The 25,310-nt window shown below is 51.6% G+C and overlaps 1 protein-coding gene across 1 annotated transcript; it reads left to right on the top strand.

Moving 5' to 3' along the window:
- The first annotated feature begins 1,710 nt into the window (after nt 1-1,710).
- VPS35L (VPS35 endosomal protein sorting factor like) lies at nt 1,711-24,956 on the top strand. The gene is made up of 31 exons (XM_078605062.1): nt 1,711-1,771; nt 3,353-3,452; nt 3,965-4,180; nt 5,052-5,168; nt 5,928-5,958; nt 6,235-6,311; nt 6,953-7,081; nt 7,375-7,459; nt 8,246-8,320; nt 9,130-9,226; nt 9,385-9,432; nt 9,960-10,053; nt 10,609-10,686; nt 11,501-11,623; nt 11,741-11,787; nt 11,975-12,086; nt 13,039-13,155; nt 14,126-14,179; nt 14,848-14,928; nt 15,362-15,424; nt 15,921-16,006; nt 16,140-16,220; nt 16,625-16,688; nt 17,189-17,287; nt 17,634-17,711; nt 19,019-19,133; nt 19,710-19,849; nt 20,602-20,767; nt 21,555-21,673; nt 22,975-23,121; nt 23,603-24,956. The coding sequence occupies exons 1-31, from the start codon at nt 1,755-1,757 to the stop codon at nt 23,699-23,701; spliced, it is 2,955 nt and encodes a 984-aa protein (XP_078461188.1). The 5' UTR covers nt 1,711-1,754; the 3' UTR covers nt 23,702-24,956.
- The last annotated feature ends 354 nt before the right edge of the window (nt 24,957-25,310 follow it).

Genomic DNA, 25,310 nt, shown 5'->3' with positions numbered 1-25,310 from the left:
AAGGTAATTTTGGGGTGCTGATTCCAAATCTGGCATCAGTTTTTGTCTATCACATCAGATTTTTGAGATATCAAATATTGCATTTTCAATAAAAACTGCAGAAGAAAAATATTAAATAAATGTGGATATCTACATAAAATGATATTATAAAAAAAACTATCCTAAAAATACAGCACCATATTTTAACACTAAAGCAGTCACTGACTCGCAACAACTTGCAATCATAAGTGACAGAGTTAATTTTGGGAATAATCAATGAAAATGGGGTCTGCCGATAGGATAAAAATGAGATGTGATATGAGCAAATCTGAGATCAGATTTGGAATCAGCACCCTGAAATTCGTCTAAAACAGCTGCAAAAGTCCAGGCCAGAAAAAAATGTGTTTTTTTTGTTGACCAGTGTAATCTATAACCGGCCCTGCACCATTGCTTCGATTGTGTAAGCTGTCCGTGCTCGGGCGCCAGGCGTATTCGAAAATTCCCCTCGAACCTCAATATGAAGAGGTGATATGCTTAATATAATTTGTGAGACCGCCTTAAATAATCTAAATCTAGAGGTAAATCGTCTGAGATGACAACATCTATAAGGTTGCACTCATTACACATAAAGTGCCTGTCACAAATGAACCACAATACCTTGTTGATCTTGTCAAGGAGCATAAACGATCACGCGAACGCCGGTCATCCTCGCAGCAGCGGCTGTGGTCTGGCCATTGAACAAAGACGGTCACCGCATTGCGAGCTTTCAGATACGCTTTCTGTGGCCGTCTGGAACGCTCTTCCTTCCGGTATTAGGAAGCTACTGGAGCTTATGCACTTTTAAATCTGAATTGAAACTAACTTCTTTCGAACTGCTTTTTGTGCTGAGTTTGTTGTCCTTCCCCCACACCTTCGATGATCACGGTTGGCGACGTATGGTGGAAAAGAAGTTCAAAGAGAAAGATCGCCCGTATAGCCTTAACAGGTTGTTGGGACAAGTGCTGTTCGTGAACACCTATGAAGGCCGGCACGGCACGCGAGGGGGTAGCCAGCACCACGCCCGGCCACCTTTGTCTCCCCAATTGCAATGTTTCTACACACCGCACCAGGTACTCATTTGAGGCTGAGTAGACCTAGGGGAGGCCCTGGACCGGTTTAGATAATCGTCACCGGTGCTGGCCGTGAGCTGGAATCAAACCCAGGTCGCCAGATTCATAGCGCAGCGCGCTAACCGCTACACTACCGCTCTCCACACGCGCACACGCACACACACACGCGCACACACGCGTACACACACGCACACACACGCACACACGCACACACACGCACGCACACACGCATGCGCACACGCACGCACACACGCACACACACACGCGCACACACACGCGCACACACGCGTACACACACGCACACACACGCACACACACACACACACGCGCACACACGCGCACACACGCACACACACACGCACACACACACGCGCACACACGCGTACACACACGCACACACACGCACACACGCGCACACGCACACACACACGCGCACACACGCGTACACACACGCACACACACGCACACACGCACACACACGCACACACACGCGCACGCACACACGCACACACACGCACACAACCCCCGTAACGCGTTGCACGGGAATTCAAATTTTGGCGCCACCTGCTCTGACGTCACTGGGCCCCAACGGGAGGGGAGGGGAGGGGGTGCGCGGGGGGGGGGCATCACGTGACCGCGCCGCTCACGTGACCGCGGACAGCAGTCATGGCCGCCGTGCAGTGGTGAGTTGGAGGGGCTCCCCTCTCGCTTCCTCAGCTTGTTTTTGTGCGCCGTTGGCAGCTTTTTGTGACGAACGAACGAACGCTGACGAAGGTGAACGTTCAGAACAAAACGCTGAGAGTAAATTCAGGGAGGTCGCCTCCCTTCTTTCTCTCCTCCACCCCGTGGAGCCGTAAGCGACGGTGACGTTTTAAAGGGGCCGCGTATAACCACCACCACCACCACTTCCTCTCTCGCATCATCATCATCATCACTATTATTATTATACCGCTGTTGTTGTTGTTATTATTATTGACGAGTATCTCGAAACGAATTCTAAACCTTTTTGCCGTGAGTAACGTCAAGGCGCAAACTCGGGTTGTCAATAAAGTTCAAACAAATCCGGTCACGCGCGCCACCCCCGCTCGCAAACGTAACGACAACGCCGCCTTGCCGCGTTGTAAGGAGCGCCCACAGCAATTCGCTTTCATTAATACACGCGGGGTGTGGGAAGAAAGAGTGCGTGTTATAATTATAATAATATTGTGATAACGCGACCTGACGAGAGACGCGATTTGTAAGCTCGCGAGAAGCGCGGCGCTGGCTCGGAAGCAGTGCCCCACCCCCCGTTGCATGACAGACCTCGAAGTGCTCCTCACGACTTCATCGTTATCATCGTCGTCGGCCGTGGTCAATCCACTGCTGGATGAAGGCCTCTTCCCCCCCCTCCACCCCTCCACGCCCGTCGCCATCTGTCACGGTTCTGCGGTGCAATGATCCGCCCGTAATCCGTCCTCCCGATTAGCGCACGGTTGGCTACGTACGGTGCGAAAGACGCTCAACATTTACATCGCTCCGTCTCCTCTGTGGGGTCGTGCCCCTCGGACGGATTACTTTGCTTGGCTGCCACTCCTTCACTGTTCGTGCACCATAAACCGTCGTCCCTTCCATGGACGTGTCATCTCCATATGTATTAAGGGCAAAGTTGTGATGATGTGTGTCTGTTCAAAATGTTTAGCGTACTTCCCGACATGCAACAAACTTGAAATTTGCCATGTGGGTACTTTCCAGACTGTGCACCACGGCCACCATCGGTGACGATTATTTTAACCGCTGCTGGGCCTCCCCTAGGTCGACTCAGCCTCAAACGAGTAACTGCTGTGGTGTGTGAACATCGCCACTGGCGAGATAAAGGCGGCTGGGCGTGGTGGATCCAAATCCCGGGCGAAGCCGGGTAGTACAGCTAGTTTGTAATAAATGAGAAACTGATTGGAATTCACTTGGGGTGGTTTTATGCAACGTTGTACTGTGATGGAGCCCGCGCCTTTTGTGTTCAGCACTGGCCTTGCAAATAGTGGGGTCAGGTTTGGGGGTTGAGTTAAAGGATGTGTAACGGATGTAACCGGGGTTTTGCAGTTGCTGTGTTCTTTATAACGTTGAATGTTCGCTTTGCCCTGTCATTCACGGAGCGCGCCCGTAAAGGACCCAATTTCCTGAAACCGGTGCTGCATGCATTAATAGTTGTGGTGCTGCAGCAGCAACAGCAGCTATGGCCTTGACGTGACCTCGTATCTCTGTGACCTCGCGACCTCCGTGACCTGCAGGCACGCACGAAACCGTGACTACGCGCGGGAGCGCGAGCGCGCATGGCTGGAGGCGCTGCCCGTGGAGCCTGGCGAGTATCACCCGCTCAAGCCCATCACGGTGAGGCCCCACGTGGCTCCTGACCCAGAGCACCCAGGCTTCTCCCGGGTCTGGGCACAAGGGCCACAGTTGGGCCTCTCTTTAGCCCTGGCTCCTGCTGTACCTGTTTTGCCGCGTGCACACAAGCAAGGGAATCGTTTTTCGTGCCCCTCTGTTACAGACAGCAAATGCATTCAATATTTCGACCTTTAGTTAGAAAGAGTTGAAAAGCATTTAAAATCACTGCTCGGATCACTCTAGTTAACACAATGAAACTCATGTTGGGCAGCCTGGAAAGCACAACTGCAAAAACTGTTTGTTTTTTGCCACATCTTCCAAGTGTTGAATGTATGTTAAACTTCTTTGGCACCTTATGAAGCCAACCATACTAATCAGAGTGTTGATACTGTCACGCCAAAATCAGCCTTAAATGTATTTGCTGGAAACTAAGGGTCAGAGTAATTTTAAACACCAAAGTCCAATTTACCAAGTCAATTGACTCTTCTTCCCCTGCCGTCCTCCCCTTGGGTCAGGTGACCGAGTCGAAGGGCAGAGCGGCAAAGGCTGGGGCACACAAGGGCAGCACGTCTTCGCTCTCCACGTCGGCGTCCACTCCATCGTCAGCGGCGCCCGCCGGGGCCGCTGTGCTGCTGGACCCGCTGATGTCCGCCCTGGAGGGCAGCGACCCCCTCACACAGATTGCCATGGCGTCCGCTGAGCCTTTGGGGGCAGTGGGGGACCCCAACAGGGTGAGATCCAAGCCGATAGCCGTAGAACATGGTGCAAGTCTGTCAGGCAACAAAACCCTTGATGGATATTCGATCGCATTGTGGCCCAGTAGCCGTGCACCGCTGAAATAAGGCCCTCTCCCATGTTGTGTTAGTTGTGGATTTGCTCTCCAACACACCGGTTTGCTGTACGTGACAAATTTTACTAATGGGCTGTGTCGGGTGGTTCTGGGTTTAACGAGATTTATATTTACGCGATCTTAACACAAACAAACCTATATTGTGGATGGTATTGGTCGCGAAAGCCTACGTGTTAAAAAGTAGGGGGGGGGGGGTTGTTTGACCATATTTTCCACACTGGTCAGGACCGTTCCAGATAATTGCCACTGATATGTAAAGCTGTTGATGGGAATTTAACTCAGGTGGCTGGGTTCATAGTGAATAATTCTAAGCACTGTGCAACTGCTCCATCACCACATGTTCAATTATGGGCCATATGACTTTTCGTTGCATTTTGTCATCATTGGTGTTTTAGCTTGGCTAGGGTTTGACTTGGAGGTGGCTGGGTTGCCCAGGGGCTGATACAGTCTTAGAGCATTGAGCTAATTCCACTGAGATTCTGGGTTTTGGAATCTGGGCATCCACCTGTGATTAAACAAGGGGCTCAAGTGAGTTGATGTATGAATGACTGCACGAAACAACCCAGAATATTTAGTTGAATATTTAACATTTGGTATTCACGCTTTCCCTATGGCGCAAGGCTATCATGAAGACACAATCCGTTGACTAAATCAATTATTTCTCAGAACGTAACTTTGCTCGACAACACTACCCTTCATGCTCAACGCTGCGCCGTGCTGTATCCGTGTTGCCACCCGCTGAGCGCTGGCAGGACGGGGAGCAGAGGAAGCGCGGCTCCAGCACGGGCTTGGGGAGCGACTTCCAGAACTGGGCCCAGAAGCGGCCTGAGATCCTGGCACGCTACACCACAGTCGAGAAGCTCTCCCTGGTACACATCCCTCGCCCCATCAACTCACCCAGGAGGAAACAGGGAGGAGAGGGAAGGAGACAGGAGCAGGGGTGAGAGAGACAGGTTTAGAGGGACTGGGACGGGGCTAAATGGGGAAATGTGGGAGCGTTATTTCATTGCCACACACTTTAACAATGGAGGTATTTACTAGGCACATAACGATCAATGCACCCCAGAGATTTGATGAATTGTAACTATTTTAAAATTGTGTTTGTTTTGTTTCTCCTTTGTTCTGTCTAATTTGCACATTTCATCGAGCAGGGCATTGCCCTTTTGTCAATCCACTGCTGGATGAAGGCCTCCCCATGCTGTGTTGATTGTGAGGCTTGTTTGACTAGACCTCACCACTGTGGTCAGTGCAGTATGGTAAAGGGGGGGGGACCCAGGTCTGCTTCAGACAACGCTCGCCACTGATGTTAACTCTGGACAGGGATTAGGTTTAGATAGCTGGGCTCATAGTAAAGTGTGCTAACCACTGCATCACCACTCCATTATATTTGAATAGAATTTGCATCTGCGTCGTTTAAGCTATTTTAACACATTTTTTAGCGATGCTTTAGCTATGTTTTATCATATTTAAAGGGCTTTGAGTCACCCTGGTGTGAAGGACGCCCATTTTTTAAAGATTATGTGCTTAAACTCATGAACAGTAAACATAAGAAACTGGTTTTAATTGATGAATCTACGTATTGACATATACCTAGTAGTTATGTGTGTGCTAATGTTGTGTCTTCACAGAGGCTTTCCATGGGCGCAGACAAGGATTCAGGTTAGTTTTGAGTGCATCGGTTAGTTGTTTAAGGCACATGTTCACGACGATCACGGAGCTTGGGCGACTCCAGGAAGAGTCTTAAGTAGCTCTGCCGAGAATTATGTGTCGTGCACCCACATCCCTATGCTTGTGTGTGTGTGTAAAGCCTTTACGCGTGTGAGCTGCTGATTTGTGTGTATGTGAGATTCTGGTCCATGTGTGATGTTGGTGTGTGTGTGTGATGCTTTGTGCTTGTGCGTGTGTGCAAATGCTGTTGCATGCTCGTGCCCCTAGGGAGGCATGGTGGTGCGGGAGCTGCTGTTCCCGAGAAGGTGAGGAGCCGCCTGGAGGAGCTCGATGACCTGGAGGAGGTGAGGACTCACTGTGGCACCGTAAACACTGGCAACAAAACAACGGCAAGGCATATATACGTGCGTCAATGGAGAGGGGCAAACTGAGGACCCTGGCCAACCAGATAGTGGCACTACCCCTAATTATGCCTGACTAGCCAACCAGCCACTTGTAAGATCACTATCTTTTACCCTAACCAACTCGCCACCGGTACTAGCCCTACCTCAATCAATCACTAATATCCCGACTCTTAACCATCACCATCGAACCACTCCAGAACTACTGAACATCTGTGAAAAAGAGCTTTATAGGTCATCAGATTCCCCTAGTATGAATACATATTCAGATTCTGATTAGCCAATCAGCTACGAGTACTTTCCCTCCCACTGACCATAGCACTAAACGCCTAGCAACCAGCAACTAGTACTATCCATTAACACTGACACCAACTTGCCAATCAACCACGAGTTATATCCATTACTTCTAGCACGAGCCCTCCCATTGACCCAACTCGTTCCCTAACCCCACCTCCGGCTCTATTTCAAACTTTTTGTTCGCTTTTCAGTTTTGCTCGTCATCATGGCCCCATGGCTGATGACGGCAGTGACGGTGCTGACGACGATGATGACGACGCCGGTGTCGATGTTTTGGCGGCGCGCAGGGGTCACAGAGGGAGATGCTGAACCTGAGCACGCAGGAATACGTGGGCCGCGTGGAGGAGCAGGGCCAGGCCCTTCGCGAGGCCTGGGCCACTGACCAGAAGGTTAAGGCCCTGAAGATCGTCATCCAGGTGAGGAGGCCATGATGATAGAAATACCTGAACAGTGGTTAGTTGATAAACATCCCGATGAAAGAGGCATTAACACACATATACAAGTTTACGTACGATGTTTTCCCCTCGGCAATGGTGGAGGCAAGGAATATAATCTTTGGAGGTGCAATTCTACAGCCGCACACACTCAATGTTCCCTGGTGGACCAGATCGACAAATGAGGCGGTTCTGGAAGAATTGTGAATAGAAAACACATTTCTATTCAAACCCGACTCTTGTCTCTTTCCGCCCTCAAACTCACCCTGTCCCAGTGCTCCAAACTCCTCTCCGACACGAGCGTCATCAGCTTCTACCCCAGCAAGTTCGTCCTCATCACGGACATCCTCGACACCTTCGGTGAGCCCCGTCCTCGCCCTCGTTACGACAACGAGAGTCCCCGTCCATTCTCAAAAGTGCCGCTAGTGTGTGTGTGTGTGAGTGGGGGAGTACTCTCACTTGTAGAACCCACCCAAAAACTTGTGCCTAGTGTCAATAGCGTCGTACAAATCTGTTCACTCGCACACTCACCTACTGGGCTATGAGATGCACTGCCAACTTTTGATTTAGAGTACAGGGGGAAAACATTCATCTTATAATCCACAGAATAAGGAAGTTAAATGATCATGTTATTGATCCAAGAGAGTCTCACTGAGTCTTAAGACAGCAAACTCACCTGCTGGCAGTATGGTCATCTTTAGCTTCAGCTTGCTCCATCATGCCTCTTGTAAGCTGTGGGTGTCATCGGACCTGTGGTCAATTACTATTACAGCAGCAGCAATTACATTGTGATTGCAATTGATTACAAATTACACAATTACAATTATACTTGACGCTAGGTCTGGTCGTTGTTGACCTGTGGCGGACTGCAGGTTGGAAGACTGCGCAGCATTCATTCTTCCCCCGCACCTCCAATTAGGGGTGGTTGGCTACGTACGGTGCGAAAGAAGCTCAACATACATACAGCGTTGCTACAGGGAAAGCTTGTCGTCCTATACGAGCCAATCAAAGACGCTCGCACGGCGTGTTTGGAAAGCGTCCCAATCGTCGCTCACGAATACAGGGCATCTCCGCGTCCGACACTGCTGCTTAAAATCCGTATTCCATGGTGCTTTTTTGTACGCGCGCGCGTGTGTCTCGTCGCAGGCCGCCTGGTGCACGACCGCATTTGGGCCATGTGCAACGAGGGTCGACCGCCAGGTGCCCCTGCCCTCTCCCCAGGTGAGACGAGCTAGCTCCGTCGGTCCTCGGCATTTTAAAATCGTGTCCTCTCGTGCGGCATCGGTCCACGTGAGAGCCGGCGGTAGTGGTCGTTTACGATTTTTATATCTCACGGTTTCAGAGCACAGGCCCAAAGGACTTCTACACATCAAGCTGCCAGCAAGAAACAGGGCTGCTGACGTTGTAATAGATGCGATTTGAGATCTTTCTTGAATTGAGGAAGGGTTACGAGAACTTTGGGAAAGTTTGATGATGGCAGGGAATTACCAGGGTGGAGGGAAGAAGCCGAAGGAGAAGTGTCGTGACCTGCAATGTGCTGGTTGAACATCGTATGGACGAGACGGAAACAGTCTGGTAGACCGAGTCCTCACCATGGCACGACGAATCAACGTAACCATAGTAGTAGCGATAGAGGAGTGATAAAATACTAAACTATTGGTCTATGTTTTAGTTTACCAGGTAAGGCCCACTGAGCTATACAGCTCTTTTTCAGAAGCGACTTGGCTACAAATGATAGCCCAATGAAGTGGCTTATCATGTGGAAATGGAGAGCAGCCAATTACTCTAAATGCATGTTGATTCTAAATGTCGAGGGAAAAACTGGAGGACGCGGAGAACAATCCACGCGACCACGGGGAGAGAGACATGCAGACTCCAAATATACAGCAGGCGTCAGGGTCAGGATCTAACGCACGACCTCCTGTACACCAGGCGAGGTAGTTAACATAAAGAGGCGACTGGCTGCCGGTGAGCGAGTGTCTGGAGTGAACCGTGCGGTCTTTCCCCGCGTGTGCTGTGGCGTTGGGTAGACTCCATACGCCCGGAGTTGGTCCCGGACTCCGCACGTGAGACCTGCCTCAACTGGTTCTACAAGGTTGCCTCCATCCGCGAGCTGGTGCCGCGGCTGTATCCTTCACGACGAAATGCGGCGCACGGAAAATCTGCCTTTCTCTCCCTCCACCTTGCCCCGAGTAATTGTCGTCGACGGCGAACGCGCGCGTAACGCAACCACACGCACGTCTACATTGTCGACCGTGATCCCTGACCCCCTGACCGCACCACAGCTACGTGGAAGCGGCCATACTGAGGTGCAGCCGCTTCGTCAAAACGAGGTAATCGGCTGCGTGGCTGCGCGATGCAGGGCTGCGGGCGCGCGCCCTGCGCCACGTGTTTACGTGTACTCGGGGTGGCCAAAGGCGTTTGGTTGTCTTAACTTCGTGCTGTGTTGTCCCCTGTAATCGAGTTGCTGTGCCTTGCGACGTACACCACGTGAGTTTCAGGACTCGCTTCTTTAGAACTGCTTTTATGTTTAGATTGCTGTCCTTCGCCGCACCTCCGATTAGCACGGTTGGCTACGTACGGTACGAAAGAAGTTCAACATAAACACTTACATACCGGTGTCCCGCATGTCACTGGCATCCTGCGTGTTTACGCAACATGCCATGCGATCACGTCACGCCTTCTGTGTTCACGTCTCCGCGTTCACGTCGTATCACGTGTGTTTTCGTCGTACGCTTCCACGTGCTCACGTCGCCGCTCGTGTTCACGTTGTGCCTTGTGCGTTCACGTCATGCTCCCCGTGCTGACGTAATCTGCGAGCGTTCACATCGTATCCCGTGCGTTCTTGCCGTGCGTGCAGTGGTTTCGAGGAGGTGCTCCCACGGCTGGCGGCCATGCTGCGCGGCGTGGGCGACCCTCTCGTCGCCATGTTTGCGCGCGCGTACATTTGCCGGGTGAGCCACTCGGCCTGCACCTGCACTCCTACCCCTGTACCCCCCCACCCCCCCCCCCCCGCAGCTCCCCCCACCTCGGGAGCACTGAGACAGTGACATCAGAGCCATAGACGGAGGTGGCAGCAGAGGGGTTCTATTAGGCTCGTAATGATTTTTACCCTCCCTGTGATTCGATGAATTGTCACGATTAGTGACCGCGAGTCCTTTCAGGAATCGAAAAATGTTTGTTCCACGTGTTTACACCCCATTTGTATTCCTTGTTTTTTTTCCCATCTCGTTTGTATTATTTTTTCCCCGCTCCGTTAGCCTAAGCTTAAAATTAGAAATCACTTCGCGTGTCATTTGGACGATTCTCAAATAGTTGATATCCGACGTTCACGATTTCATGCACGCATCAGCGTCAGGATCAATTTGAATCACCGCATCGACGCATCGTCGCAAACCTACTCCCTCGACACTTCACACGGTGACCTTTGTTACTGCAAGCTGACGACTCGCTTCGAACCGCTGTGGTGCTCTTACCGCCGTGTTGTGGTGGCCTGTGCTGTGGCGCAGGTGGGCGTGGAGGGGGCGCCTCACCGACGCGAGCTGCTCACTTGCAACTTCTTCGACTTCCTGCTCACCTTCAAGCAGGTGTGAGGGTGCGAGCGGCCGTGGCATCTGCGAGCCGGCGGCCGCCACTGGCTGGAGAGTTGTGGTCATGAGCTTTGGTAAAAAGTGCTGAGGTGATACCGTTGATATCCTGGGATCCAATGAATGGGTTCTCAAGTGAAGTAAGTTGATGGTCTCTCAGCCCTGTCACAAGTGATGGCCCAAATACAATCCATTGTATTCAATTTGATATTGCACTTAATTTGGTTCAATTCCTGCTCCCGATTATCACAATTCTGGTCATGTACCACAGTGGAGGTTAAAGTATTGCCCCCTACTGTGTACGTCGGAGGTCATTTGCCGGTGTCTCAGAAGTAGCTCTGTTCAGTCTGAGTCTGCGGGCCATAAATTAACATGGGGTTGCTCTGCTATACAAGAGTTCTAAATTGATTGTGCGTCTCATAAAATGACACTACTAGCGGGATCACATTTTGTGAGGAAATTTTTTGAAGACAACATTATCGTCACGTTAAATGTGTCTAAAATAACGTTTAAATATTACGTTGAAGCATGTGAGCTAATGCTCAGGCCCTGTTTTCTTCTTTCCGTACACTCTTACTGGCATGCTCACTCGCTTGCTCTCACCTACGTACATATGCTCTACACACTTGCACGCTCACACACTCACACACTCACACGCATACGTTCATACACACACACACACCCTCGGATGCTCATGTACATACATACACGCTCACGCACATTTGCATACACGTACACACACGCGTGTGCACACGCACCCCCATGCACACTCAACCACACGCTCACTTCCTGTCGCACCCCTGTCTCTTTACAGCTGCAAAGTAACAGCGTACAGAACCTCCTGGCCACGCAGGGCCTGGACATGCCCATGTACCTCACCCTGTACTCACCTGCCGTCGACTGGGTGCTGCAGTGCCTGGCCTACCGAGCGCCAGAGGTCAGTGGGCCGACCTCTACCTTGGGTCACACCGCCAGGGTTACGCTGGGTCACCATTGGGCAGGGGGTGTGCGACTTGTTTGGTTGACGGGGTGTTGTTCTATTTATCGCCCTCAGACTGTGCTCGTGGAGATGATGGAGAGATGCAGAAAAGTTGGAAACAGGTCATGACCCCTCCCCCCCGATTGCTCTAATTGATCGTTGTCCGTTGATATTGCGTTGCACTTATTGATCGTCAGCTCAGTAAGTGTCCTGCTGCGTGAACTGTACCGGAAGCTTAACTGCGGCGTTCATTTCGCACGCCCCTCCTTCCTTTTCCCATTCCCACAATCCCCCTCTTGTTGCGAGCAGTGGGCTGCTGCTCAACTCCATCATGTCGGCGTTCCGAGCAGAGTTCATCGCCGCTCGCACGACCGCCCTCATCCCCATGATCAAGGAATGCGACGATTCTGGCTTCCCTAAGGTGCCCCACCGCACCCTCCCCTGATTCCCGACAACCCTACTGAATCCACCGCCCCGGCACCGTCCAATCTGCACATATTTATGTAGTATGTACGTTGAATTTATTTCGCATCGTACATAGCCAACTGTGCTAATGGGAGGTGCACACAGACACAGCATTGTGACAATATACTTGATGTAACCCGGATAGCTTCGTCATCGTCGTCATCATCATCAGCACCATCTCTTGGTCCATAACAGAAAAAGGCGCAGCCCTGCAATTGCTCGTTCACGCCACTGCTGGCAGAAAGGCTTCCTCTAGAGGGAGTACCAGAGAGCTCCTAAAGAGAGAGGAAATGTTTAACCTCCACTCCCACCCTCGCCAGACCTATTGAAAGAGGGTACGAGTACCCGCACTTTACCCCAGGAAATATCCCCCTTGAGTGCTAAGCAATTGGAGACATCCGTCGCAGGGACACAACTGCAGTATATCTATACCTAGGGCAGTTATTGACGGTGGACCGGGATCGAAATGATAGATAAACAAGCAGACAAAAGCAGTTTTGAGTGTTGTTTGGGAGCTTGCTTGACAACACTGAGGCAGCGCGGTCAGGATATGATTGTGTTATGGCTTCCCACGCATAGCCCTTTTCCACTGTGCAACCGAGCCGCGCCCGAGCCGTTCCGAGCCGGCCCAACGCGGTCCAGCAAGCTCCAGAACGCAAGCGCTTGCCGCTGACGTCACGCAAAAATGAACGGGGGTCGATTAACCCCCTCTCTCGCGGCCCTGCTGGGTCCTGAGCCAGATTCAGATTTGAGGCCATCGTATGTCTTTTGGTCCTGGCTCGGATCTGCAAAATCGCGAGAGGAACCGGTTGGGGGAGGGGGTGGGGCGGGAGGGTAAGGGGGTGGTGGGTGGAGGGGAGGAGGGGGTTATGCGTGTTCCCTTGCTGCTCGTGTTGGGTGGGTGGCAGCATCTTCTGTTCTGGTCGTTGGGGCGAAGCCTGGCGTCAGCCGACCCCCCCGAGTCGGACCGCCTGCACGTGCTCAACGAGGCGTGGAAAGTGATCACGAAGCTGCGCAGCCCCCAGGTTCGACGCTCACGTGGCACTGACACGCTCGTGTGTTGAGGAAATTTGCAACGTTATGATGATGATGATGATTTTAAAGGGTGTGTTATCGTTGCACAGGTTTCAGCCGTTGTGCTGTTGAGGTCTCTGATGTGTTTTTGGGTTGACACCGAGTCATGTTTGAAATTTTCCTGCCAGAGTATTTGGCTGCTATAAATATCGATGAGATAAGCCACTTTGTTGGGCTACCATTTATTGGCAGGTCGCTTCTGAAAACAAGCTATATTGCTCAGCGGGCCTGATCGGGTTATATAAAAAAAAAAAAAATAGCGTGAGTGAGGAATGATGGTGGCCTACACCCCCATCGAATGTAGCCATCTGTGAGCTGCCTTCTATGACCTCTTGTCCCTGGTGTTGGCTAAATATTGACCTTATTACGTGACTTTAATGCGCGAGTGAATCATGACGATATTAAAAACATGGGAAGGAGTGATTTGAGGGCATGCGTCAGATGAGCTCACGAACAACAATGGGTTCATGTGATGCCTGCAGCCACTAGGGGCGCTGCATTCACCACATGGTTAATGAAGAAATCGATCTTGAATGGAATTGTCCCCAATCAGTGACAGCTCATAGAATCGTGAAGGGGCTGTAGCATTATATACCCATTCACAACATTATCTTAACGTAAGAAAACTTTTATTTTACCAGGTAAGGCCCACTGACCTACTTAGTTTTTATTTCTAGAAGTAACCTGGCCTCAAAAGATCACTCAACAAAGTGGCTTGTTGTGTGGAAATGTATTGACATTGCTGTAATTATACAAGTTGAATGGCAACGTCCGCCGTGAAATCCAATTCGAAATGCCGTCGTGGTCTATGAAATTCTGCGATCCACATCGTTGACCTGTGCTGCCCCAAACCACCCCCCCCCCCACCTGCCACCATCCCCCCCGCACCCCCCACTCCCCCTCACCACGATGCGCTCGCAGGATTACATCGGTTGCGCCGAGGCGTGGATGGAATACACCTGCCGTCACTTCACGGTGCGTTCCCTCTCCACGCACACCACCGCACGTGTCACTGCGGTGCCTCGCAGTTCACCGGGCTGCATTCACTCCTGCGTGCGTTGTGTGCATTTGCATGTGTGGCGTGTTTTACTGGTGGAGCGGTCACGCAGTGGTTTAGCGCGCTGCGCTATGAACCCGGTGACCTGGGTTCGATTCCCGCTCACGGCCAAGATTGGTGAAGAATATCCTAACCAGTAGACTGATGGCCTTAATCTAAGTTGTCTTGCGGTTGTTGTTGTTTGACTTGCATCCAACTGAGATTTTTGCACACGGCGTTGGTGTACGGTGCTTTTTCTACAATATTTTGCTGTCTTTTCTTGAATTTTCTGTTTGCACTTAGTCACATATTCACTTTACGATGTTTTCTTGTTCATGTTTGTTTTTTGTTTGTTGCGGTTGCACCCGATTCAAGAGTCGAATGGCTCACAGGGCTATACCAAATACATGAACCTGATGTTCTGTGCCTCCCCTTTGTCGACTCGGCCTTAAACGAGTACCTGGTGCGATGTGTTAACATCACCAGGCGTGGCACTGGCCACACATCCCCTCTCATGTGCCATGCTGGCCTTCGTAGATGCCCGCCAACAGCACTCGCACCAGCAGTCTGTACAAGTTTACGGAGGATCTTTGTCTTTGTTCCTCAGCAACGCGAAGTTAACACCGTTTTGGCCGACATTATCAAGCACATGACTCCTGACCGCGCGTTTGAGGAGGCTTACCCACAGGTAATGCGTGCAGGCGCGCACTCCCCGCACCCCGCACACCCCGCAAATAATCATCGGACAACAAAAAAAATTCCATCAGCCGCCGATCACTACTGGCCGGTGGTGACTTCTCCGCCGACCGGCAGTGACGTCTCCGCAGGCCGGTGGAGCCGTCATCACCGGCCGAAGGTGATGAGGTCCTCCACTGGCCCATGGTCTGTAACTCCCTTCCCCCAGCCACATGTGCTTTTGACTCCCCTGCCCCTATTCAACTGCAGTCTGAAAACCATCATCGTTTCCTCCGCCTATGCCTCTGTCAAAAAAGGCATATTTTTTTCAACGCGGCGCTCGGATTTGGACACCGGCTATATCCTTAGTTTTATTGTATTGAGGAATTGAAACTGGTTCGATTGAAGACTGCATGAGGGTTAACTCCGCGTGTCTCATGTTGCAGTTGCAGTCCATCGTGTCCAGGGTCTTGAAATATTTCCAGGACTTCTCCACGCTGTTCGCCATGGTGAGTGAGTGCGCGGCGTCCTCCAGCGGCATCAGCCGCCCAGGTCGGTGAAACGGAGAGGGACTCTTTTTGACCAAAATGTCCCCCTCATTCAGAATCAAAAGCCAGTTCGGCAAAGACCAGGTCACCGATGTTATAGGCCACCCTACCTTGAAGGTAAAGGCGCAGGCCTGCAATTATTTGCTCACGCCACTGCTGGCATGAGGGCCTCCACAAGAACGAGCATTAGAGATCGTCTAGAGAGTATTTTGGCCTACTCTTCCATTTTGCGCCAAGACATCTTGGAAGAGGAGGGAGTACCCACACTTTACCCTACCAACCACACACGTGACCTGCTGCTGATCGACTCACTCCGGTGTATACAATATAAGAGCTTTTAGTTTTCTTAGAGTCTTCTTCAGCATCTCACCGAGCTGTTGGCAAGGAAACGGGAGCTGCCTTACAATGGTTAGTAGCAAAGATTCCTTTTCTGACTGCTTCCCTGCTTCATCCCCAGGACAAGTTTCTGCCATTTCTGGACATGTTCCAAAAGGAGCTCGTCAAGGTGGAGGTGTGCAAGACGGTAACGGAGGCCTTTATCAAGTGAGTAGCTTCAAGGCCTACTCACCCCTCCCTGTGTCTATTTACCCCTCGTTCAGTCGACTCAAGCCCAGGACAGTGTCGGATGTAACCGAGCTTGTGTTGTGTTGCGATGTGATGCTTCGGCAATGCACAGGCAGCAGCGGGAGGAGACGCGGGACCCCGTGATCGTGAATGCCTTGATGAGCGTGTGCAAGACCATGCACGACTCCGTCAAGTAAGCACCCCACACGTACCTCCTCGTCGTGCCATTGTCACCTTCACCGAAGCCTGCTCCCATTTGGAGCCGAGAGCACGGTGTCCAGGGTGCCGCGGTTACTCGTGAACCTCATCATCGTCAGCAAACGTCGTCGTCATCAACAGGTGGTCATCGGTTGCTACCGCAGGTCGAGGCTCTTGTCTCTTCTACCGCAACTGTTCGGTTGTCGTGGGATCATTCGGCATCATCCAGAATTAACGCGAGCGGGAGGATGAGGACAAACAGTTGAACTACTTCTGACACCGCCTGGGATCGCCGGTTTCCCGTGTACGCGACGGCCGTGGTGGTTGTGGTACGCTTCGGCTGACCGACGCTGGCACTCCTCCGCACATGACGAGGTGGTCTCCGGTCTCTCTTTGCAGCGCGCTCTCCCTGGATGATGAGAGGAGAGTCATCTCAGCGCTCACCTGTGGCTTCATCCGCATGGTTGGCACCACACCCACTCGCTCCTACGGTCGACCATGTGCTGTTCTTTACTCATTCGCTTATCGAGGATAGCCGAGCCACTCCTTGCGTGATGTCGCACGCAGTGCTCAATCACTGGCAAATTTAAAAGGGCAATTTTATTTCAATTTCTTAAGCGTAATTTTAGTCGTGTCATGTCATATGGCGCATGTTAGGAACTCTTGACGAACGTGCATTGTGGAACGGCTCGCACAAGCAGATATCCCAACTACCACTGAGATCCGTTCAAGTTACCTTTTTTATCGACTCTTTAGGAACGCCCATTCTTACACGCACTGCAAACAATATGGTTAATTCTCAGAACTGGAATTTAGCCGTAATAAATTAAAAACTTTAATTGTGTGGGATGGTCTGTTACGTTGTCATTGGTGACCAGGCTGAGACCATCAAGTTCCTTTACTCGAGAACCTGCTTAGACCTTTGAACCACACGACCGCCTCTTGCTGTTTGTTGTGATATAGATCTCATTTGGCCGGGACTTCGAGCAGCAGCTGAGCTTCTACGTGGAGGCGCGTGCCACCTTCACCAACCTGGAGCCAGTGCTCGTCGCGCTCATGCATGTGAGGACCCAGTCACCCCTGCTGACCTCGCAAGCCTGTCGGCCTTTCTCTCCACATGCTATGCTCCTGTGTGTGTATGTGTAAGGGTCTGAGAGTGTATGTGTCCGCGTGTTTGGCTGGATGTGCGAGTATGTGTGTGTTGTGTCTCTTTGGACGTGTATTTACACATGCGTATGATGTGTGTGTGTGCGTGTATATGTATGTGCGTGGCCTGGCACAAGCGCCGTGGTGACATCGCCACAACACTTGGTGACGATTGCCGGTTGTTGTATGTGCGTGCGTGTATGATTGTGCCGGACCCTGTTGCCACACCGAATCTGCCAGCCGCTGTCCGTTGTTTCGGCAGAGTGTGAACCGCCTGGCCATGGAGACGTGCCGCCTGGTGCGGGGAAACCACACGCGCAAAACGGCGGCGTTCGTGCGGGTGAGGGTCCCCCACAATCAACCACAGGGTTAAAGCCTCCGCAAACTAAACAATGTGCCCCTCCAGTCTCTAGTTGTCTTAATCACCCTCCTCGCCCCTTCGGGGTAAATCCAGATTTATGGTTCCATCCCTAATTTGGTTGTATCTCTATTTTCCTATCTCAAGTTTCGTTCGTTGGTCGGCGGTCGTTCCGAGCGATCAACATGAAACACCTCCTCTCGTGGAGTGGAGAAAAGCCAGACAGAAACGCGCCATGATATATTTTTTTCTTTTTACCAATTTTTGTCACCTTGCGCCATGATCCTCATGTCACGAGGCGAAAAATGTCCTTTGTAACTCTCAAAAGTGCAGTGCATTACCCTGTGTGAGAGAGCAGCCTGCGGAAGGAGATGTCACAGAACTATATTACTACGGGGTTCACTTTCATTTGTGCCTTTTTACAGATGCAAAAATCCATCGTATAACAGTCAAAATATACATTTTTTTCATTGCGAGAGATGAAATTTAACCCAATTTAGTGAAAAAAACTACAGTTTTTATGTTTTTTGTGTGCATTCATTGATGACCAGGCTGAGACCATCAACACCTGCAAATAGCACGGTTGGCTTACATATGGTGTGAAGGAAATTCAATATACATAAACTCACTACACTTGACAACCCAGTTAATCACGGGCGGCTGAAACCCAGAGTCAAACCCCAGCTTCTCTGGGGGTGGCGGCTCGGTGCCTCTGACCCCAGAACTACCTGGTCACGTCCCACGTTGGCAGGGAGGAAGTTGGAACCGGCCGCCATCGCGAGCGCAATGTTTTCCAGAATCCCGGCCTCGGATGCGGTCGGCGAGGACGGTTTAAACGGGACGGGGACGCGACGAGCCGTTTATTCTAACGGCCCGCGCAGCACCTCGTTGCGATTGGCCGGAGCGGGGCCGGCTGAACCGCGTCTGCGGTCGAGTAATGAACTCTCCCATGGCATCTATTAGCGGGTTTGGCTTATAGTACCGGCCGCGGGCCCTAACATGATGATAATAATATACATGCATTGAGCATAATGAGCTGAAAAGAAACCAAAAAGGTGTAAATCGAAGGGCTATGGAGAATGCATTGGGCAGAAGAAGTAGTCGAGGCAGATGAGGGTCAGATGGAAGGATATGGTGACTCGAGAAGAGGGCGCATACTAGAAGGGTATTGAGGAAGAAAAGTTCGTCGGCCGAGAACCCCCATGCTTCAATGGGACCTTTGTCTTCAAAGAAGAGAATGAAATGCGATGTTCTGACGCTGTTGCTGCTGGCGCTGTGGGTGTGTGCAGGCATGCGCCGCCTACTGCTTCATCACGATCCCGTCGCTAACCAGCGTGTTTGCGCAGCTCAACCTCTACCTGCTGTCGGGACAGGTGGCGCTCGCCAATCAGTGCCTCTCGCAAGGTGGGCCCCAGCGCCCTTTTGTGTACACATATATGTTGAACTTCTTTCACCTTGCTCGCCGCCCTGCCTCCTCACCCCTTCCCAGAGGTCGCAATCGGGTACCCGATACCCGTACCCTACCCGATACCCGGCTACCCATACCCGGCCGGGTACGGGTACAGGTACCCGTTTGCTACCCTGGTGCGGCAGGGTACGGGTACGGGTAGGCCGTGAGTCACTGGTGAGTAGCTGTTTGTCACTCATTTCGGGTAGGGTACGGGTACGGGTAGCGTACGGGTACCCATTTGCGGCCCTGGTGCGGCCGGGTATGGGTACGGGTAAGGGTAAGGAATCAAAACCCATTTGTGACCTCTGCCTCTTCCCCAATTGTCCTTCCCAATCGCATTTGTCTCATGTCGTTTTGTTTATTTTTTTTATTGAAATCCGTTAGAGCTTACAAAAATTCTGCACGTGCGCGCGTTGGTCTGCGGGGGCTCACACGTGTGTGCGTGTGGTTTGAATGTTCACGCGTGTGCTTTATGCACGTGTTGGCGCGTGCGTGCGCGCGTGTGTTGGCACGCGTGCGTGCGCGTGCAGCGGACGGGTTTTTCAAGGCGGCGATCGCGCTGCTGGTGGAGGTGCCGCGCTCGGTGATGGTGGACGGGAAGGCACGCCCCACGGAGCCCATGCTGCTCGAGTTCCTCTCCTCCTTCCTGTCCACGCTGCTCGTCGTGCCCGTGAGAGACTACGGCCCGTCACTCTCGCTCTGCATCTTCCTCGGTGTGCGTGTGTCAGTGGGGACTCCCGCTCACAGCCAACACTGGTGACGGTTATCTAAACCGGTCATGGGCCTCCCCTAGGTCGACTCAGCCTCAATTGAGTACCTGGTACGATGTGTAAATGTCGCCACTGTGGAGACAAAGGCGGCCGGGCGTGGTGTTGGCCACGCCACCCCCTCGTGTGCCGTTCCGGCCTTCATAGGTGCTCGCTAACAGCACTCGTCCCAACAGTCTGTTAAGGCTATTCGGGGGATCTTTGTTTTTTAGGGACCAGTGGTGGAGCGGTTAGCGCACTGCTCTACAAATGCTCTACAAACGCGGTGAAGGGAGTTTGCTTCCCGATCACAGTCAACATCACTGTCGAGTGAAAACTGAACCGGGCCTGGCTCCTTCTCCAGTACCTGTCGTGGTGTGCAAACATGTGCATCGGGAAGACAAACGCAGACATGCGTGTGTTGATCTCTCTTGGAGCATGATGGCAGGCCCCTTTATGGGGCATAACGGCTGGCAAAGTTTAGTTAACATTTTGAGTTTATGGGTAGAGGGTGGTCATTGCATCTTCAGCTAGCCTTTTCCTTTATCGTGTTGCTCACCACATCACCCCTTTGTGCACCATGCCTGCCTTTATAGGTGCTCATCAACAGCACTTGCCCCCACAGTGTACAAGGGTACACGTGCCGTCTTTGCCTGTGCGTGTGCGTGCTCTTCAGGATCACCCCGAGCACAGCGTACTGTACCTGGTTCGGGGGCTGCTCAACGTGCTGCAGGACTACACCTGGGAGGAGGGCAGCGATGGGCGCGCACGTGCCTACCTCTCCGTCATGCACCTGCTGGCCGCCGCCAGCCAGGAGACATACCTGTACTCCATCAGCAAGGGTGCCTGCCAGCACCCACACAACAACACCTGCCTGCCCCTCTCCAGGCTAGGTGGCACGTTGAGGAGGGGTCATGCACAGTGGTGGAGGCTCCGCTGGCAGGAGGTTACGAGACGGGCCCACGTGCAATGGTTTTAATTGACCAGAGTGACTGGCCGGCAGATACGTACTCACCCACTGTGCTAGCTCTCTGTGTTTTAGCCCCCTCCCACCCCCGATGCCCTGTTCGTTGTTGTCAGCGTGACTCCTCTGCCTGCCACTGTTGATGCAACCACTTCAGCGTCTTTCATTATCCCCCTTCTCAAACGCCAGCATTGACACCGCCGGTAGGCGCGCAGCGATTTACTCCCACAGCGATTTGATCGGTTGTCATCATAAATGGTTGCGATGGAAGGATCAATTTGATGTTGTTTACTGTGAGCATATGAATTGATTTGAATCGGTGAATCAATGCGTAATTACATGCCCTAGGACTGCTACTCGCCGTCAGCTCCAGGTCCACACATCTCACGTCTGCCTTTCTCCCAAGCCTGTGTCTATCACATACAAAAACAAAGATCCCTCATATAGCCTGCATAGACTGTTGGGACAAGTGCTGTTAGCGAGCACCGACAAAGGCCAGCACGACACACAATAGGGTGACGTGTGGCTGGTTACCACACCCGGCCACCTTTTGTCTCCCCCGTGCGAATGTTTACACGCACGCACGCCCACGCACGCACGCTCCACCTCCATGCTCCTGGCCACCTCGGGTGATGTTATAGCATTCCCTGTGTTTGCAATGGCAGTGGATTCGAATGACAGCCTCTATGGGAGCGACCCCAAGTTCCTGGGGGAGGTGGACCGGCTCTGTGAGACGATCCTGGGGCAGGTGTTGGACCAGCTGAAACAGCTGGGCAAGCAGGAGGTGAGTGGGATGTTTTATTTATTTTTAAATCCTTTATATTAAGTTAACTTGCTTGCATGCTTGCGCGCTTACGACCGTGCAAATCTTTCGGTCGTTTTTTAACCCACTTCCCGTGATCCAATCGAGCTGACATTTTGCACACAGACTCGTTGTGCGTGACAATTAATTTTCGTGAAATTTTTTTCCAAAATTTTCCACTTTTTAGGAAAAAAAAATTTCATATTTAATTTAAAATACCAATGTCATAAAAATGAAACTTTTACTCAAGAAAAACAGAAATTAATAATAAAATAAAACCGATGCCACGCATATAAAGGATTTATAGTGAAAAACTTTGTTTTTACGGGTAATTTTTTCCCCTCAACATTTACCCAGGAAAGCGTCACTCGAGTCTCAAGACTGGGTGCCACGGTGGCGAGATGTTAACTACCTCGCCTGGTATACAGAAGATCTTGGGTTCAATCCCGACCCTTGACGCCTGTATATTTGGAGTTTGCATGTTCTCACCGTGGTTGCGTGGATTTTCTCCGGGTCCTCCGGTTTTTCCTTCCACCTTTAGAAACATGCGTTTAGAATATTCAGCTGCTATAAATTTCCACATGATAAGCCATTAAATTGAGGTCTCATTTTTGTTGCCAGGTCGCTTCTAAAACAGAGCTATATAGCTCAGTTGGCATTACCTGGTAAAATAAAAATAGTTTATTGGTTTATAGTTTGGGTTTTCAAGGGGGAACTGCTTGCTAAGGTTCGCAGTAGGGGGTAACTCATTTGTGTTTTCCCAATCGAGTAATTTGTCAAATTTGGAACAGTGTCGGCACACATGGCCTGCTATTTTTTCGGTATTTCACAATCTTTTCACGCCCACTGCGAAGCAGACTGAGTGCGTATTTATACGGTTCATACATGCGCCGCATTAACCAGGGCGATCGAGGGGCTCGAACCGCGAACCACTAACGGGGCCAGAGTTCAGTAATCAATGTAATTGTGTTCATACATGTGCGCATGTGTGTGTACGGGGCAGTGTAGCGGTTAGCGTGCTGCGCTATGAACCCAGCGACCCGGGTCTGATTCCCGCTCACGGCTAACACCAGTGACGATTATCTGAACCGGTCCTGGGCCTCCCCTTGAGTACCTGGTGCGGTGTGTAAACATCGCCACTGGACAGACAAAGGCGGCCAGACGTGGTGCTAGCCACCCACCACCTCGTGTGCTGTTCCAGCTTTCAAAGGTGCTCGCTAACAGCACTTGCCCCAAAAAGTCTGTCGAGGCTACACGGGGGATCTTTGTGTTGTGCGCTGCAGCAATACAAGCGGCAGAGCGTGCTGGCGCTGGCGCTGCTGGATACGCTGCTGCTGCAGGCTGACCTGCGCAACAGCAAGCTCAATCAGCTGACCGTCAGCCTGTGGGGGCTGGCGCAGAAGCACGGCCAAGCCGACTCGCGTGCCCTGGTGAGTTTGGGCACGAACGGGAGGTGGGGGGTGGGATGGCAGGCGGTTGGTTGCTTAGAGATCCACGAACGTGCATTTGTTGGACAAATATGTATGTGTGTATGCGTGTTGAACTTCTTTCGCACCGTACGTAGCCAACCGTCCTAATCGGAGATGCAGGAATGTTTTAGTCACGTTTGCCCGCTGTCGACCCTCCCCCCCTCCCATCGCTCCCTCCAGCAATTTGGTATATAACCACGATTTATGGGTCACGATTTCATTGAGGGATCTTTTGCTTTTTGTCCCCATTTGTCTCGTGTGCTTTTTTATTCGTCCTATAACTCTACATGCAGCAGGAGCAGCGGCAGTGCACAATTTGAGCATCATTTCCACGAATTATACGCGCACAATTTTTATCCCCGGCCAGCGACGACAAGCGACAGCCACGGTGACGGGCATGCCGTGCGTGCGCGTGTGTCCGTGCGCGTGTGTCCGTGCGCAGGCGAGGGTGCTGGAGCTGGTGCGGCGGCAGAGCGCGCGCCCCGAGTTGGCTCACTTTGCCGAGCTGGCGCTGCGGATGTCCCCGCAGGGCCGGCCTTGAGAGGGAACTGCCCGGCGCGACGCGTGGCGCTCCTCCGCTCCGCTCCGTGCACACCCCGCCTGCCCGCGCGCGGCTCGCCCTGTCGCCCATCGAGACGCTTGGAAATAGAAGTCGGGGGTTTGCTGGTTGGGCCGACGGGGCCCCCCCCCCCTGAGGTCGTTGATCGAGATGCTTTTCTCACGACGCTGACGAGACGGATCATTCCCACGTCCACGCGTGCGCACTTTAATTCTTCCGCCGCTTGCCGGAGGCTGCGCTCCGAACATTTTCATTCCCGATCGCTGCAGCCCCCGCGGGGCGTTTTTGCGGAAGGAGGGAATTTAAGGCTGGGAGGTCCGTTCTGCGGAACTGGGTGGTTTCGCAGCGAAGCGGTTGGTTTTCCCCCGCGGGTCGATTCGTGGAGAGATGTGAGCGCAGTGCCCAGAGCCAGCCGTCCGTCCACCCTTTTGACATCATTTGCACGCATAAATCAAGCTCAGTGTACTATTTTGATTTAATTAAACCACAAGACTAATAACACCGGTGCACATCCACGTGAATAAAAACATGATTTATTCGTCGTTCCCTCAAGCGAGCAAGAACATTGTGCCATGAAAATAAACGGTGCCTTTTTATTCACAAACCATCTTATTAATCGTCTCGAGTGGCTTCACTGTCAGGATTAGAGCCAGGATTATAAGTCGGGCCTTAATTCTAACCCTGTTTAACCTCATCCTGGGTGGCTTGGTGTAGATGAGAGTTGTTGAGCTATTATTGCTATATCCATAATTGGTTTCAAAATGTATATATCGATTCCAAAGTCATGCAATTAGATAATCGAATCAAGTGCTATTTAGTAACATGCACCGACTGGCACGCGCTAACTGCACCCACATACACGGATATTTTTTTTGTCACATTTGATCATCACCAGCCGTGATCAAAGGCCTTCCAAAATTCACCTGTCACCTGCACAGGAGCCTACTTCATCACTCCATCTCCGCAGTAGGGGTCCTCTTGGATGCGTTCCGCTCCCTTGACTGCCACTCCGTGGTCATTCTCGACCATTGGACATCATCTCGCCAGTGACGTGTCCTGCCAAACGCCACTCATTAACAGGATGCCTCTTTAATGTGTTGTCGAATCCATGTGTGTTCCTCTCCATGCTTCTTTGCACACTTTAAGTTTTTTTCCACCTTTTTTGATGTCTGTTTCTGATCCGTGTGATGGCAGCTAATCTACATTGATTAAAAACCTATATGATTTAGGCACGTTGCTTTTCCTTACCATGTCCAGTTTTCCAAGAGCACTGACCAACCCCCTTGTTTCCACCCCATTTAACAATTTTGATCGTTGACCCGATTCAATAGCGATCGTCGGTACACATTCCTCTATAATTTCCAATTGTCCCCGCCCATCCCTCCCTCCCCGCCCATCCGAACAGATATCTCCAATTGTTTAACAAACCTGTTGTACCTGACCTGGGTTTTTTTTGCTCGTTGATCCTACCGTGCCCAACCTTAGCCAACAGTTGAGTTTCTGTATCTGGTCTAAATGTAAAATGCGCAGCATGCACAGGGTTCAAGACAAAACAATCCCGTGAGCTATTCTTAAGTACTGCCGCTAATAA

Source organism: Lampetra planeri, chromosome 23 (genome assembly GCF_965212315.1).
Source record: "Lampetra planeri chromosome 23, kcLamPlan1.2.h2, whole genome shotgun sequence".
Lineage (NCBI taxonomy): Eukaryota > Metazoa > Chordata > Hyperoartia > Petromyzontiformes > Petromyzontidae > Lampetra > Lampetra planeri.
This window is presented reverse-complemented; position numbering and strand designations above follow the sequence as displayed.

Bases quoted from the DNA above. Each gene is read 5' to 3' on its own strand.
- VPS35L (XM_078605062.1), top strand. The intron at 12,087-13,038 runs GTGCCCCACCGC...GGTGGGTGGCAG, and splicing joins ACGATTCTGGCTTCCCTAAG to CATCTTCTGTTCTGGTCGTT. The intron at 13,156-14,125 runs GTTCGACGCTCA...ATGCGCTCGCAG, and splicing joins CGAAGCTGCGCAGCCCCCAG to GATTACATCGGTTGCGCCGA.